The sequence below is a fragment of the Delphinus delphis genome, chromosome 3 (assembly GCF_949987515.2).
Source record: "Delphinus delphis chromosome 3, mDelDel1.2, whole genome shotgun sequence".
Classification (NCBI taxonomy): domain Eukaryota; kingdom Metazoa; phylum Chordata; class Mammalia; order Artiodactyla; family Delphinidae; genus Delphinus; species Delphinus delphis.
The window spans coordinates 106888366-106906791 of NC_082685.1; the positions used below are offsets into that span (position 1 = coordinate 106888366).

General features: G+C 38.5%; 1 protein-coding gene across 1 annotated transcript in view; it reads right to left on the reverse strand.

The window, feature by feature from the left end:
- The window catches only part of VCAN (versican), a 114368-nt gene that overhangs the window by 11186 nt on the left and 84756 nt on the right, over positions 1-18426 (reverse strand). The window contains exons 11-12 of the mRNA XM_060009193.1: positions 15840-15998; positions 14492-14574 (exon numbers count right to left, since the gene is read on the reverse strand). Coding sequence (XP_059865176.1) covers positions 14492-14574; positions 15840-15998 — 242 coding nt within the window. The remainder of the gene's footprint in view (positions 1-14491; positions 14575-15839; positions 15999-18426) is intronic.

The following is an 18426-nucleotide window of genomic DNA, read 5'->3' on the forward strand; positions in this document are numbered from 1 at the left end:
GGATCCCACATGCAGCGGAGCGGCTGGGCCCGTGAGCCATGGCCGCTGAGCCTGCGCGTCCGGAGCCTGTGCTCCGCAACGGGAGAGGCCACAGCAGTGAGAGGCCCGCGCACCGCCAAAAAAAAAAAAAAAAAAAGTTCCTACCCTTGGACTTCATAATTCTACTTCTAAAATGCTATCCTAAAAAATAATCAGAGATATGAACAACATTTTATCTAAAATATTACACTAGCAGTAAGTGGGAAAAATCTATAGAGCAAATATATATTCAATAAATCATGGTATAGCCAGACAAATGGGACATTATATAACCATCAAATATCTTGGCTTTGAGGACTATACAAGGAGATGGAAGATACTAAAAGAAGTGTTAAGTTAAATAAAAGCAAAGTCCTAAAAATGTACAATAATCCGAATTTTACACATACTCTCGATGCAATTGTGTGTGTGTGTGTGTGTGTGTGTGTGTGTATGCAAAAGACCCAAAGAAAATGCAGTAAAATGTTATAAAGTTTATATCTAGTGATATGAGACTAAGGTAATATTTTATTCTATATATTCTTACAGATTTTCCAACTTCCCTTGAATGAGCATAAATTATTTTTCTAATCAGTAAAAATGAACATTATAACATGAGCTATGCAGTGATCAGAAAGAACTTACCGATTTCTTAGCTAACACTTTTTAAATCTAACCTCAACAAACATCACTTCAAGTCATCCAAGTCCCTCGACTGCCATGTATTTTGCAGCTGACATTTCCTCCTGATCTGAACAATAACCATCTCATTTTCACACTGAAATGAGATTCTGATTCCATGCCACCAAAGTAATTCTCAGGCCTTAAGCTTCCCAGGCTCAGACCTCTGGTAAAAGATTTAATTGTTTTGGGTGGGAATTGCATTTGGCTCGCAGCAGTGATCTGTGTTGTTGCTTGGCAGAACTGTGGCTTAATGGTGCAGGACCAAATTTTAAGTCTGTGGTTTTTGCAAGAATGTTTGATACCCACAGGCATGTCACACTATTACCTCATATCTGATTGCTCCATTGTGCAGATTTATTTTGGCTAGGATGCTTTGATTTTGCTCCATGTTACTGCCAAACTGACTTAGCAAAGGAAACTCCAGTTTTCTGAACAACGTTCTTTGTTTCCTCCTGAATTCTTATAGCCTTATGTAATATCACTTGCAGAGAAAAAGAGTAGAAAAAATAAATCATTGATTTTAGGTTCAATAATGTATTTTTTTCACTAAAGCTAAATGTTAGGAAGAGAGCTCTCCTCAGGAAATCAATTCTGAGCTATAAGAATGTAATCGAGCCTCTCTCACATAGACGGTGTCTCATACATACAGAAATGTAGACTCTTGGAATGAGCAGAGAAAAATTCTCTGCTCCCATCTGGATTTTTTTCTCCTCGCTGGAATTATAAGCAAACATCCTGGGTGATCTAGCCCAGGTCGACCCTCTTCTAGGGCTGGATGGGCAAACTAAAATTATTCCAAAAAGCCAGCATGGCTTGGGGAGAATTCATTTTAACACTGTTGACAAAAATAAATGCTGATTTAGCCTGTTTTTGTCTCAGAGACTCATGTTCTCCATTCCAGACCTTGAACTCTCGTTGTTTCCCCCAGAGACCAGAATTAGATCAATCCCATGTCTGAAAAGAAACCCCTAGATTACTGTGCATTTTTGTTCTCTTTTGATGGCAGAGAAAATTATGACATAAAAGTCACATAGTTGATGTAAAGGAAAGCCAGCTCAGATGTAAACTTATCTACATGTTCTCTAACAAACATGCATTTTATTAAGAGGTAATTTTTTATACCTAGTATGAACTGCTTAATGCTGTACACTATATGAAAAAGTTACTTGTAGTGTTCCAATTAAATGATTACCTCTCTGTATGTGTAAAAAAAAAAGTGCCCCAAAAGACAACCATTTCAACTAAACTGGATTTATTAACTTTTCAATTATTGTTTTCTCTTTCCTTTCCCCCCAATCAGATTCAAGCAAGTTAGTTGCCAAAAGCATAAAATGATTTTTAAAATCCTGGCCAAAATCTAACAGCTAAGTACCATTCTCCTGAATGAAAATTGTCTCCACAAACCAGAGAATTCATTTTGAACCAATCCTGATGTTGAGAGGACAAAGTCGGAGCAGACTGAAGTTATTCATTACAATCTATCAAACTTTACAAATACTTAGATTATTTTATTCCAAATAATCTGTATTTTATTGTCAAAAATTTACTTCTGTCTTATATTAACATAAAAGCGGAGAATTATCCTGCAGGTCTTCTGGAGCACACGGGACTCCCCTGCCTGCCAATATTCCCCACTCTCGGAGAGTGACCTCAGTTCCACAGATCTAAGACAAACTTGACTTAGGTGTCTCAAGCAGAATGGCGGAAGAGTTATTCTCTCCTTCCCAGCTCTTTGCAAAGTCTCCAACTTAATTCAATCAACATACGGGGAGGGAAAAGGTATGTGTTGTGTTTGGGGATGGGGGTAGGGTCTCTGCTTTTGAAAGTTACCAGCAATCTACTAAAGTCAGACAGGGTTTACATCCTTTCAAGGAGACTCTGATTATATAGTATCTAGGAGTCCCAACTGTCATTCAGAGATACCAGATGATCTTTTATCTTTAAAATACACACCACCATGATCCATGGCCCTGAATCTCAGCAGATAACTAGTATCACAAGCATGTACAAAACAAATGGAAGATAAAACTCTAATGTAATTGAACTAGAGGTGGATCACTGTCTTTTTTCTAAGGTGAAAGAAGTGTTATTTCATAGACTCGCAGACATAGAAAAGAAACTTATGGTTACCAAAGGGGAAAGGGCGGGGAGGGATAAATTAGGAGTTTGGGATTAAGAGATATACACTACTGTATATAAAATAAAGAGCAAGGACCTACTGTATAGCACAGGGTACTATGTTCACTACCTTGTAATAACCTATAATGGAAAAGAATCTGAAAAAGAATACACACACACACACACATATAACTGAGTTATTTTGCTGTACGCTTGAAAGTAACACAACATTGTAAATCAACTATACTTTGGTTTTTAAAAAAGCATTATTTCGGAAATACACAAGATTTAAAAATAAATCAGGTACTTTGCTTTGCTTTACAAAAAGAGTTTGCTTGGTTCAGCTCTGAGCACTGCTTTCAGTTCAAGAAAGGAAACGAGACCATCCAGTATTAGTCAGTTAACTGCTGTGACAGTCACGTCCCAGCTGGTCCTTTATATGATACATATATAAGCAAATCGATTTATGAGGAAATATGCAAGCAGCTGGATGGTGAAAAGAAAAGGCTGGATCATGGAAAGCTCTTGAACCGTAGAATGACTTACCCTTCATGCAACATTCCAAAATACTATTTGCTTTTCCACATCAAGATTTTTTTTGTCTTTAGAAGATAATGTCAATTCAAAATTCAAAACCCTGAAGATAATAAGGTCATGCTTCAACCTCTAGTAGAGAAAGAATTCCCGGAACATGAAAGAGTTTTGTTTTTAAATCCCTTTTATCAGAATTTAAAACTAAGAAGTTTTCAAAACAACTGGACTTATCAAAACTTAGTTGATAACTAGCCCTTCTCCGTAATATTTGACCCATTTCAAATTCTTTTCATTGAGATTTTACGATTTAATTTGGTCAAATAGCTATAAAGGATAATCGATGGGCACTAACTAGTTCTAAACAGTTAGACACTCTGTTTAGAATCTCTTGGTTTCTTTTCCTCTCTAATAAAAAGAAAATGGAATTTTCACACACTAGATAAAATTTAAGTTCATCTTTTTGTGGGACACAAATTTGAGATTTACTACCATCACACACACGTACACACACCCCTACCAATACAGTATTTCTTGGCAACAGGGAAGGATATATCTAGGATAGACCTTTGGGAATGCCCTTGTTCACACAGACCTGTGTAGCAGAGAGGTCCCCACCATAAATACAATAGAGAAGGTCCAAAATGGTTAAATAGTTAGTCGAATAAACATCAACAGACCCCTAGAGATGGGAAAACTGAGCTGTCCATTGGACAAACTTGCCAGCTAATTGAACGATTTTTACATACTAGCCAGCCATTGGGTACAGTCCAAATTTGTGCCTGAGCAAAAAGTACGAAATAGTTCATATTTGTGGATCTTCAGGGTCTCTCATGTATATTTGAAACGACAAATCTTGAATCTGCATCTGCCAGGGGCCTACTCTATCATCGACCTTGTACCTACCCAAGTATTTACCTATAGTTTTTCAGCTTAGATTGAGTCACCTTTTATTCTTAAAATTCACTGTAATTTAGATGATCTTAAATGGCCAATTAAAGGCTTTATGTTTTAGAACTATTATGAGTGTTGCCAAGTATGTTTAAACAATTAACCGCACACATTCCATTGATAAAAACCGCTCTTGACATTTGTCCAGTAAAGCCATGCTCTGACATAATATATTATGGTAATTGTTGGGAGAATTTAAGGCTTCAAGCTATAATTTGGAGTTTTTTTCCACGAACAGTCCAGTCTCTGCTTTCTACCTACTCTCTATTCCCCCAAACACTGCTGATTTAATTCACTGTAAAAAAATTTTCATAAGAAAACCAAAAATGTCCTCTAGGTTCACATGCCAAGGGAACCAGCCAAGGAAAACTTTCCACTGCTATTACTGTGTATAAAGTGAAGATACGGGAAAGACTGGTCCCAGTGCTTACCTCAGTTGCTAGGATTTTACTAAGCATGTGACTCCATGTATTCGCTTTACGCTGCATTTGAAAAATCATCTCATTTCACATTTAACTTTCTGGTTCATGATATAATGCAATTCATACTAGAATTTTAAAACCCAAAGCTATAGGGACTTAATTCACAGAGAATATTATTCTTGCAGAGATCTAAGCAGAGTTCTGGGAATGTGAAGTTTTGAAATGCAAAATACTATATGGCCACTAGGTGGTGATATCCATCCATCATTAGATTTTGAATTACCAACTAAGTCACCGTTAACAAAGCAATGTAGACGTCCCCCCCACCCCCGCCCCACCCCAAACCATGATTATTTCCTCCATATGGAAAAAAAGATTAAAGGATTATCTGTGATAGGTTCCCTCAGTTTTGTGAGGAAAAGTAAGAAGAGAACACTTTGCTAAAAGATAGACCTCAGCTAAACAGTATTTACCAATCCCATTCTATTTAGCTACAGGCCAATGTAGCTATAATCTGAATTTTCCAGTTGACGAAAACGTTCGACTACAATATTTACTTTTTTCTATTTGTCCTTTTAAAATTATCAGATGATTTGCATCAACAGTGAAGCTGCATCAGAAGCAAAGCCTATAATAGCCACCTAAAATCCTTAGGACAGGGCAGATCGTAAATAAACACCAATGCACACAGTTCATGTCTGTATGTGATTCAGTCTGTTTGTAGGTAAAAACTTATGTAGATTAGCTATAAAAACATGACACCTGTACTAAAAGCTGACTTCTCTGTGTTCAAACTCCTTTTATCACCTGGAACCGGTAGTGCCACTGCTGTACTCACATGGCCACAAATAACATCCAAATGCAGTCGATGCCAGGGGTAAGCAGATAACCACCAAAGGATAAAAGCAAACTCCAAATAGAAAACACAGTCCCTAGACGACGGCTTACCCTTTTGAAACATATGCTGATAAGAAACCACCTTTGCACTAAATAAAGAACTCGGAATAACCACTCTGGGTTTATCCCCCCGCCCTCACCTTTCAGAACACAGGTCAAACAGTTATCTGCCGGGAGCTTAGAAGGACTGCTTATTAGAGAAATCAAAACATGTGTTAACTTTAAAATGCCTTTTTTCCCTCGATGGCTGTGGTCACAAGAGGCATTTGTTTGCAGTCTGTGGGGGATTATATTTAATTTTGTTTTCTTTAAATTGTTGGGGCAAATGACCTCACTGCAAGGTAGAAATATACCCTCCTCTGATCTGCGTACTTGCTGCGGGTTACTCTGGTCTGGGTCCTTGTTTATTTATGTTTTAAAGGAGGTTATGGTTTGGCTGTTGTCTTTTAGTTGAACAACCAAAAGGAAAAGAGCAGCTTTGTTTTAAAGGAGAAAGAGACGTTTGTTTTGGTGTCACTGCCCAAGGCTGGCAGCCTGGAGTGGGATCCTACAAACATGAATATGTCGAAGGGAAAAAAACTAACTCGGGGTCTCCTGATAGCTGTGAAAGTGGCAATATGCCCACTATTTTCCTAGCTGGCAAATCTCTGTGCGGGAGAGAGGATCTGCCAGCTCTGGAGCACAGCACTAATCTTGTGTAATAGCATGAGCTCACTGCCCTACAAAGTAGTAATTATCCACAGCAGTTTCCAAAGGATGTGAGTTCCTCCCACTCTGAGAGCACTTGGAGACGGGGTCCCAGGCACAGCCCCACTAAGCCACTTGCATTTAATCCCCACCATGAATGATGCCAGTGGGTTCCTTCGCCCCAAGTTTGTTTGTACAGGTCTTCAGTCAGGAAGTGTTCACCATCCAAATGCAACTTGAAACTGCCAAACCCATTCAACATTTTCTTGGCCTTTTCCATGGCTATGCATTGCCTTAAACTAATTAGCAATTAAATTTAAATAACCATGTGTGATTTTTAAGGTTTCACAGAGCACTGTTGGAAAAGCATCTGTGAAAAGGAACTACCACGTTGATAAATGCTTCTTTTTTTCAAGGAGAATCTTGTCAAATATGAAATGATTTTCCAGTTGTGGGTAAATATTGTTCTTCCAGCTGTTTGCCCGTCAATAGCCATCTGCACTCAAGGAAGGGAAAGGCGGAGAGGAGGGTTTTGTGTTCTAGAACTACACTGTGGCTCGATATATTTTATGTGAACAATCAGAAGAACCAGTTCTTGGTTTCAAATCAAACTGAACTGCAACACAAGTAAAAATGTTCACTAAGAGCTCAATGGTCTTTCAGAAAAGAAACTGAAAATTCTTCTACTGGTGAGTAATGTGCTAAAGAATGAAGAAACAGCATATGTTTTCCTTGGCTTTTAGATTAATCTAATGAAGCCTGTGAGATTTAACATAATTAAATTAATGTTGATATGCAGTGTGACTTGCTCACAGAGAAGTGGCATTTGACTTGGAGCTAAAACCACAGCATAGCCAACACACACCCATCTGCAAACACTTTACAGGAAGTCTTCTAAGATTTTCAGGTAGAAAAAGTAAAACTTAAGGTTTTGGTTTTGTTTTTTGTTTTTTTTTTGCGGTACGCGGGCCTCTCACCGTTGTGGCCTCTCCTGTTGCGGAGCACAGGCTCCGGACGCACAGGCTCAGCGGCCATGGCTCACGGGCCCAGCCGCTCCGCGGCATGTGGGATCTTCCCGGACAGGGGCACGAACCCATGTCCCCTGCATCAGCAGGCGGACTCTCAACCACTGCGCCACCAGGGAAGCCCCGGGGGTTTTGTTTTGCATCATTGTTTTCTGCCAAATCATTCACGATCCTTCAAACCTACAAACCAGCTTAGAAAACACAGGGAATTAGTTAATACTCTTGATTCTCTTTTCAATGTCCAAGACATCTGGGAGAGGGAGGAGGATATGAACCTCTGTGTCTATAAAAGGGTAATAATAATACATTCCTGCAGAAAAAAGAATAATGGTTTATGGCCTGCGAGTTACTCCTTTTTAGGTGTCTCTTCCTGGGTTAAGGGCTATTTCTTTATTGTTTCTACCTTTTTAAAAGCTGGTTTTTTTCTCACCATACTTTGCTTGACAGACTAACATGTTTATTTATGAAAGGAGAAAATGGGTCTCTGGATTTAAAGTCAATTCCACATCCAATCTGGCTATTTTCCTTCATTAACTCTGCAGCATAACCAGGAGGGCAAGTGGGTGTCCCAAATTCTAGGTGTGGCAGTTTGCCAATGCTCAACCATGTTTATCAAAGTGAAAAAAAAAAAAAAAGCCAAATTCAGTTATCTTCCAGAAATATTTTTTTCAAGTAGCATTTTTTAAGCACAAAAGGCTATCAGTTAGCCTTTTGGAATCTATATCCTAACTAACAAGGGGCAAGATAAGTTGGTTAGAGCTAGAAAATAAGACATTTAAGGATCTGTGAATTAGTAACTTGTTTGAGAACTTTCTGACTAGATCCAGAAAGTGCAGAGGAAAGGAAGTCTCTGTTTTCTCCAAACAGGACACTGGAGAGTGAGAAGGCCATGACTACTTCCCAGGAAGCTGACAAGCCAGCAGCCTTGCATGGGTTGACACTGAGTGCTGACAAAATAGAGTTGACAGATGGAAAATGTAAAAGAGATGTAGAAAATGTTCTTTTTAATGTATAAGGATAAAGTCAGAGGGTTTTTTGGTTGTTTTTTTCCTTACAAATCAAACTTTCCTAAAGCTCCTCAACATTTTAAAAAGAGAACTGGATTGTCAGTTCTACTCAATCCTCAACCTCTGGACAATGCAACCTAAGGTGACATTTTCCTTTGAAGTAACTTCATCTGATCCACTGAAGCGTCCGATCCCCAGTGGTGAAGGTTGAGCTTTGAGGTGCTGCGGGAGCTCACTAAAGAGCACACAGAAGGGAGCAATACAGACCTCGGGAGAATTGCCACTGCGAGAATCTTATTCCTGGTGCTCAGGGAGAGGAGGGGGCAAGACGGTAACAGCTTTAAATCTCTGAGGTCCACAGCTTGATTTTAAACCATTGGTTAGGGAGTCATGTTATAAAAAGTAGTGTGATTAAGGCACCTACCGGTTTCCACTATCTCCCTAACTGTGCTGTCCATGGACACACCACAGTCTGTAGTTGAAAAGCAAGTTGTAAAAATGACCTTGCCAGGGCTTCCCTGGTGGCGCAGTGGTTGAGAGTCCGCCTGCCAATGCAGGGGACGCGGGTTTGTGCCCCGGTCCGGGAAGATCCCACAGGCCGCAGAGCAGCTAGGCCCGTGAGCCATGGCCGCTGAGCTTGCGCGTCCGGAGCCTGTGCTCCGCAACGGGAGAGGACACAACAGTGAGAGGCCCGCGTACCGCAAAAAAAAAAAAAAAAAAAAAAAAAAAGATTTTGCCAGGGTGTATATAGGTGGAGAAACATAAATGATTCCATAGTGTTCCCTGATGTCTGGCTCCCTCTGTGCTTGAAAGAATGGACTCAGATAGTGGATAAATAAAGGAAGACCTGTTCAACCTTAGGCAACCAAATCATCCTTGGTCAAGCAACCTATAAAAAATGAAATGAGCTGAGAACACTTAGGAGTGAGATTTCCTTCTGCTTGTTTCACTACATTTTGGATTTGGATAATAAGGTTTTCTAAAGTCAAAGTTTTGAGTAATTGTCAGTTTCCTAAAACTTCATGGAAAATCTGCCCTGATATAACTTAAACCTTCGAAAAGTTTGCTTTCCATCTCCTCTTCCCAAAGCTTATGTATTCTTGGGACAACCATGGACAAAACTGTCATCATTTCCAGTAGGAACATCTGTTTTCCTTTGGGTTAATGACTTTTGTAAGATGCATTATGCTCAGCTACATACTTCTGTTTCTGAGAAACATTTGTTTTCTTTTCGTCATATTTGAAGTACCACCTATTATGTTTTAATGTTTTTCATACTGATACAACTTTAAATAAAATATTTAATTTAGATAAACAAGAATTGTCATATAGAGATTCAGCCAAAAGACTTAATTGGTCCTTTCAGGATTGAAAAGATAACAAAGTGAATTGGTTGAGCAATGTATGGATATTGATTATCATTCAAATATCTATTTTTGTCAACCACTCTGCTAGGTGCAGAAAAAATAGAGATGAAAGTTAATCCCTGCCTCCGAAAGCTCAGTGTCAGGAAATTAACACTATAGAGGCCAGTGGTAGGATGGGAAGAGGGTACAAAGGGCTTCTAGAACACAGAGAAGGAGCTCTTAGTCACACCCAGCTAGGAAGGCTTCCTGGAGGAAGGTGACTCTTGGCTAAGCAAGGTATTCAAACATTTATCAAATGAAATTAGGACAAGAGGTGAGAACATTCTAAGCACGAGGGCAAGTGGATGCAAAGACCAGTAGAAGGGAGATGTCATGGCTTATTCCTGGAACTGTGGGTATTTTGAGATGAGACAGCTTAGGAAGTAGCAGATGGAGTAAGTGGGCTTGGTATGCCTTGATAATAATTACAGAATTTTATACTGAAGGCAAGAGGAAGACATTTGCCAAATTAAAAAGGGCGTAACAAGAGTTCAGAGCAAGGGGAGAGGAAGGTCACAGGCACTGAAAAACAGATCTAGGGGAAAACACTTCAGACTAGTCATTCATTTAACAATAGGTTAAAGAAAGAACTTAAAAGTCAGCTAATAGTACAGAAGCTAGATAAGAAATGTTTGTTCAAGTTCGCCAGGTTTAATGTGTATTTAACTTGGATGGTTTAACTTAGTGTCTTTGAAGACATTACTTGGGTGACAAGTAAAGTAATTCATTATTGAAGTTATTTGTCAGGCTTTCTAATAAGCACTTGGGGCATTTTGCTGTTAGAAATCTATAGTCAAGTTAAAGAATGACCGGTGAGTAGAAAACCAAAGGACAAACTGAAATGTGCCTGCTTAGTAGGAAATCAAGTGACAAAGTGAAAACTGAAATGTGTTAAGAGAAAATAACCTTAATAGAAATCACAAGGGTAAGGCTAGAACCAATTTTGTTCATGAGTATACTTTTGTGAAATTTACTGGGTAAACACCCCAAATAAAGAATAAAAAGGATTTTAAAGATCCAATAAAAGCAAGAATTTGGCATTTTATTAGTGATATCAACATCTTATTATAGAAACCAATAATGTGGGATGAATCCATCAGAATCTGAAGAATAAGGGCAAAGTAGATAACTTGGCCAAATAAAATTATTAATTTAGTATAAGCATATAAATTGAATTAGTCTAGCTATAAAGGATAATCGTATTAAATACGATACACTACAAATTTATCGGAAGCAAACTTTAATTATTTCAAGAAAAGAACTGATTGAAATTGAGACCCAATATTAACTTATTTATTTTTACTCTAAGACTGAATAACAAAAGATAACATACAGTAAATATCAAAGGTTCTTTTTGTATTAATACTGCTCTACCTCCCAAGAAGGATAAGCTCTAATAAACCTTTCAAACAAAAAATGGGGGTGGAGGGGAGAGGGGAGAAATCACTCCAAAACATAAACAAAGTTCTTGAAATTGCACGCAGTCAAGTTAACACCATTCCCAATTGTAAGCAGATACTACTTTTCCCGATGAAGAGTTTACTATTAGGGATATTTTCAAAAGCAAGACACTTGGAGTAAACAGCGAAACAAAGGAGAACTATTTTATTCAAAGGCCTGAGCACATATGGAACCTGTTAAGGGGATGGTGGCTGCAGAGAGAACTACAAACAAGTTTAAGAGACACCTAGGCTGTCTCTGCAAGCAAGGGATGGAGGCAAGCGTGGTTAGAAAAGCAGAAAGTGGGCCAGAGATCAGTCAAATGGGAGGGAGACAGGCTGTTGGGCAGATGGTCTCTTCTGTTCCAAAATATTCAAAGTTAAGGACGCTCCTTAGCACACTTTTATTTTACACAAAGAGTGAATTAAGAAGAAACCAAGGGTCCGTCAGAGTTTTTCCTGGATTTACTTGTGTCCTTTCTTTGATAAACTTTGCCTTGTGTATGTAATTCATTTGCTGCCCTCTTCCCATTGAGGCCCTTCCTTGGTGCTCTCTCCATAACCCTTAGGTTCCAGTTAGAAAATGTGAATTAATTAAGGGTAAGTTTCTTGTTTATGTTGTATAGTTATCTATCTTAGGTTATGTTATCTTCCTCTGAAAATCTCATAGGAAGATCAATATTTCTCCTTCGACAAAGTGCAATGCCCACTTATTTACCAAATTTAGGACCAGTCTAGACTATGGAAATTGTAATTAAGTTATTTTTTTCACAGTATATTTCACAGCAAAGTCCATTAAAAATTAATGGACACAGACAAAATAATGAGTTGAGTTGCCTTGCTTCAGCATAGTGGAATAATGACATCTGATGAAATCAAGCACACCTGGATGGCACCTGACAGGCAAGAGAAATTCCCGAAGATAATTTACAGACCTCACTCATCTGCCAGCTATAAGCCAATATTCAGTCCCATTAACCAAGCTCACAGGGGGCATAGGGCCTTATCCTACACACCTTCCGAAATAAAAAGCAGGCAAGAGAACCACTTCTCTGAAGAGCTGAATTGCTACTGGAGAGACCAGAATAGACATCTAGTAAAACAGAAAAATGCTGAGAATGAAAATATACAAATCAATTCTATATAACCAAGGACAGACTGGAAACAGTCAGGGACTTGGCCTATCAGGTCAGTATGTTGCAAATGACAGACTTTACATTCACTTCACTGTGGCAAATGCAACTATTTTAGGCTCATGGCAGGACCGTACAGGCACCCAGCCAACAGTTACACTTTGAGATAAGTCGTGGTCCAGGTCTGCAAGGCACAAGGAATTAGCAACTGCAACTGGCCACCTGAGTCCTTGGCATTCTAGCTTCTGCACTACAGCTCACAAGAGCCTGTACTTTTACTGGACCACTTATAAGGGAAAGTCTTTGGGAGGAAGACTTAATAGCGGGTATCCTAGACCTAATTTCTCCCACAGGAATGAAGCCTCCATTCAACAAGGGAAAACTGACTAAGTGCCTATACTTTATAATATACATTAATAAAATTATAAAAAGTCTTAACTATCTGTAATATAAAGGAAAAAACCCTCTTAATTTTTATGTTCACTTATAAATTAAATTAGTAAAAACAAAATTGTCTATCTTCAATGAAAATGAATACATAAGAAGTCATGCTATACCAACCACTACTAATCTGACCAAAGTTATCTCCCTGAAATTATTATTCATTTCAGCAAAATGAAAACATACAGATACAACAATTGCAGATATACCATCCACCCAGGACAATTAGAAGAAAATGAGACTATTGATGTAGGAGATGTAATCCTATACCTTACGGGGAATATATTTTATGAACAATCTACTTTCCCTACTTTTTCTGCATCTTGCCAAATAATCTACTTATGCACACAAATGACAAACAGTGCTGATTGAACATAAGGAGTGATGACAGAGAAAGGGCAAGCCAGGCTTTATTTTAGGGTTCCTAAAGGCAAAATGTGATAAGGGATACCCTTTTTAAAGTCAAGGAGGTACCAGCTAGGAGAAAGCCTATGGCTTCACCACTTAATAGCGTTGTGACTGTGGGCAAATAGCTTAGCCTAACTGACCATCCCTTGCCTTACCTATAAAATGCTTAATGCCTCTCTTAAAGTTACTGTGGAGAATAAATGAGTGCAAAGCACTGAGTACAAGGAGTGACACAGACATAAACTGAGGGGCATGTCCAGGAGAGCACAGAGAAGCTTTCCTGAACAGGCAGAGCAGAACTTCTGAAAACAATTATTCGTTTGGCCTCTGTTCTAGAATGAACTTTACGTTCTGTCAAACTCATTAAATCCAGATGAATGGCAGTAATGAATGAAACTTAATTTTTAAACTCTTTTTGTGTGTGCTTATTTTCAAGTCTTCCTCTTGTTTATCTAAGTTAGAATTGAATTTACACCTAACTGTCTAGCCCAGTGGATCCCAACTCTGTCTGCATTTTAGAATCACACAGGGAACACTTAGAAAATATAGCTGCCAGAGGTTTTGCTTTAATGAATTTGAGCTGAGGCCTAGACACCAGTTTTTTAATTATGCTCCCCTGGTGATTCTAATGAACAGCCCGAGCCCAGAACCACCACTATAGCTAACCACACTTGAACTAGTTCTAAAGAATTAGACTTGTGTGTTTACTAGTAGTGACTCAAAACAGCTTCATCCATCCTGACTTAAGAACCTTATTTCAGCTTACTCAAGGATGTGGGTATCAAATCACTCCTTTCTTCAAGAAGTAGAAAAAGCTAAAAAACCACATAATTAGTCAGCAGAGTGAATGGAAAGAAATTTACAAGATCATAATTCAACAATCTTTTTTTAAGATGTAAAAAATGAGCATGTTTGCTTGGATAAAAATGAGCCACGCCTTATAGCAGACTTCCAGGGCAATTATGTAAGAAGAAAAGGTATTTTTTAAAGGACCTTTGCTCTTATGTGTATTATTTTCCTTTTTGCTTTGAAGCTATACAAAACAAAGATAACCATCTGAAATACAGACCTGAGGCAATTCTGCTGAGCCTGCGGTTTCCGGGTTCAATGGAAATCGGATACACTATTCTTTTAAGAGCGCCACCTTGATTGGAGTACTGGTAGATGGATCAGTTGTCAGGGAACTACCTCTATTTTTAACCCCCGTCTAGTTCACCGAGTGACCCTGAGCAAGATATTTAACTGGTCTCCAGTCTAATGTGCCTCTGCAATCAACACACAGTACCAAGTTCTAGAATCAGTGTCATTTTCATCAGTAACTTACCAGTGTGCTGCCATCGGTCCAACGGAAGTCATGTTCAAACATCTTGTCATTGAGGCCTATCCACTGATAATCATGGCCCACACCTGAGAAGGGGAACAACACAGACATTTTATTATCTTTCCCACATATGGACGAAATGTATCAAAGCAAACTATTTTTGGCATGAATCATGCATCCTCTTTTCTGGCTGGATTTCTGTTTAGTTGCTCATAAAAATCTTTCATGGTCTAACTATCTTTTGTTCTTCTGCCCAATGTGTTTTAAACCAAAAAGCTAGTTTGCAAATATCGTGAAACATTAAAATATCAGACGTGGACAAGTATTTCCCTAGCAGTGCACGACAATTAAGCATTTTTTTCCATCTTTACTCATGATACAAACTTTCCACTTACTTTTTTATTAAACTGTGCAATTGGCAAAAATTCAGTGAACCAATAAAATGTGACAGATCTCACCCATGCTAGCCTCATTTTGGAAGCCACATGTTTCTTCTCAAAGCATTTTTAATGGTGAACACCTAGACTGGACAGATCTGCAAAACTTCCTCAAAAATAATTACTTTCCCCATGAAATGAGTCACAGGCAAAGACACCATGAAAAAAAGTTAAATGAACCTCTACTCAGATTGCAAATTAACAAACTTCTAAGAGATAGCAGGCATCACGAGAACATATTTAATAGAGCATCAAACAATGCTTCATGAGCAAAAAATTTCTACGTATTTTCTACATAAAAGCTAGCTGCCCTCCTCTCTTTGCTATAATCTAAGGAGTTATTAAACAGCTCTGTTAATAAGTTTCATTAGCTTTCAGTCTCCCTCAATTTGTGTTCTTAATATGAGGCCCACTTTCTATGGTCTAAAATAATTAGAAACTTGGATGAGAACCAATTATGCACAGAGGATAAGCTTAGGGTGCTATTTATAATTCAATTTTAATTACTGGGGTAAAAATAACTGAACACAATTTTCTCTTTTACTTTAGACAGCATATGTACATATTCAAAACAGAGACCAAAAGCCTGGGAAGAATTAGACTGGAAACATAAGAGGTGGTCATTTCTTTAAGTCAAAATATGATCAAATAGTAATTTCATATGATTTGACCTATAGCATGCTGTTTCAACTATTACTGCTGGCAAACCATGAAATGCCTTTCTATGTTACAGTTGAATGTTTTTCAAAGTAGGGGGCTCATGTAGTAGAGATGATTTTAGTTCACAGATGAAGGATTTAATAAGTTGAGTCACAACTGAGAAAGCTATTTGTTTTCAGTTAGATACAGGAAAAAGTAAGAAGGTGGTAAGAATGAATGAAGCTTCAGAAAACCCATGTATATTTGGTACATACGATTCACAAACATTTGTTCTTCATGAGACAGAATGCTTGTGAGATGGGCGCCCTGCAGACGGCATTCCCGTTCAGCTGCATCCCACGTACGTCGATGGGCAAAGTACTTGTAGCACTGCCCTTGAAATTTGTGCCAGCCATAGTCACATGTCTCCGTGTCTGGGAAGAAACAAGGCAGGGGCTTATTAAACTCATCTATGTCATTCAGACTTGATTCACCCATCCAAAAGTTCATAGAAGACCCAAGCCAATATCAATGCAATGTCCTCGAAGCAAGGGATTCACAAATTTTGGTCATGATGACAAAGAAATTATGATAAAGGGAGCCCAAATTATTCCTGCCAAGTGGGTGGCAATACATCTTAGGACTGGAAAGGCACTATCGAACTGCTCTTTCCCTGATGAAAGCCAGTTTCAGCAGGAGAAAAACTGGAAAAGGGGCCATTCAAAACCTCCTTAGACTGCAGTGTCTACTGACTCACTTGTGAAGCAATTGGGGCTAATTCCTTGCCAACACAACTTTTCTAAAGAGCATCATTCAAGTGATAAGATAAGAATTCTGGTTAAAAGGATTATGAATGCTCTATTTGCTTAAGGACTTCAAAGGCTCTGGAAATAGTCCTTTCCCACTTCCCGAAGAGAGAGCTGGATGGCCACAGCCTTTTGTAAGATTTACTAAGAGAAGAAAAAAATTCTTCATCAGTCGGCAGCTTCTGGGATATAGCTAAGGACTGTGAGCCTTTTTCCCAAAATGAGAGGGAATATAGGTAACTCCCAGTGCAAAAGTATCGGGATTTGAAGTTTATCAAGAATGACTTTAATTTAGTACCCCTCATTCCATCACACCATATACACATATGCATATGTGTATATAAATATATATTTTTCTCTTTTGCAACAAGCACACTGTAACCAGTATCCTGGTGAGATGAAAACACTTTTCAAATATGTCTAAATTTTGCACTGGCAGTAAGCTTCAGCTATAATTTCTAGATTGCCAGTTTTTAAGTATTTCATAGGAAAGCTGTCTTGCTCATAAAACTGCATTCTCTCTTTTTTTTTTTTTTTTTTTTGCCGTGCCACACAGCATGCAGGATCTTAGTTCCCTGACCAGGGATCAAACCCGTGCCCCTGGCAGTGGAAGCGCGGAGTCTTAACCACTGGACCGCCAGGGAAGTCCCTAGAACTGCATTCTCATTGGCAATCTTCCCTTGGACATGCCCACTCACAGGTGAGATTAAACTGTATGTTAGTAATCAATAGAAATAATTTTAACTTTCACGAAACATCTCACAAAGATACTGAACTAGTTACGTGTAAAAACTAACAAACTGCGAAGTTTATGAAATTGGAGACGCTGTGAAAACTCCAGGTTATCTCATGATCATCCTCCCCTCCCCTAATTTTACTGATTGATGAAGATAAAACTCTACTAGATGAAATGAATGCTCATTTTATATGTCTGACTTGGTGGTCAAGTCGAAAGTCAGATTGTCTCCTGATTCTCACTGCATTTCCTCCTCGTCCTGTAATTCTGGGAAAGCTTGCATAGTGAGAGAGTTAATTTTTTCCTGGCTTCAGTGATTTAGACCATAATCATACAACAGATGCAGCTTATCTCTGAGAGCAGTCTTTATTTCAGTTTAGTCTATCAGGCCTGTTGCTTAGTTAGAGCCAGCTGACTAATTGATTTAAACAATGTGCACCGGAAGTTTTGAGTTATATTACAGAGTTGTTTGGACACCACCAAATTTCACAGGAAAGGACTCAAGACACAGTTAGGTGGTTTGGTATCACAGTAGCACTTGGCACCCAAGAGTGAAGCCTATTTTGGCTACTTGGATGTAGTGATTTTTTTTTTGGGGGGGGGGAGTTCCCATGGAAGATTTCAGAAGTGAGGTGGGAAGAGTGGGGAGGAAACAGATCTTCACATATGAAGGGGTTAGTTTATAGGGGAGGAGAGTTGGAAAATTTTTTAGACTACCCTTACTGACAAAGTCAATGATATGATATTGTAATAGCATAGCTTCCCTTAACCTTGGAAATGATCATTTGTTTGAAGACACGCAGTTTAAGATTCTAGAGGAGCCGTAACTTACTGAATAATATATCAGAAAAAAATTATTCTATACACTCTTATCCTCTATTAACCCAAATGGTTTTAGTCTGGTTTTCTTTCTTTGTCTTTTATCACTGAGATAGATTAAGTATTTTTCCTCTTACACACAAAACACCAAAGGATCCTAAAATTTAGATGCATGACAACGACATCGTTATAATGCCTTCCTCAATTAGCAGGTGTGTATATTCCTATCAGGACATGGGTCCAAAACATAGAGGCAGTGGTTCTGCTAAAACCAAATAGGGACAGATTATTTATCTGTACTCTCATAACTTCCCAATGATTGTAAATAATGTGCAAATCACACAACAGATGAGTTTTTATTTTTTAAAAAAGCCAAATATCCACACTGATTCACCTAATTTTTACTATTCATGAATTCATCACATATGTAATTAAGGACTATGTATCAAGCAGCATCTTCTAGGAGGCTATTCTGAAAGGAGAATTTCAGAAGCAGTCTGT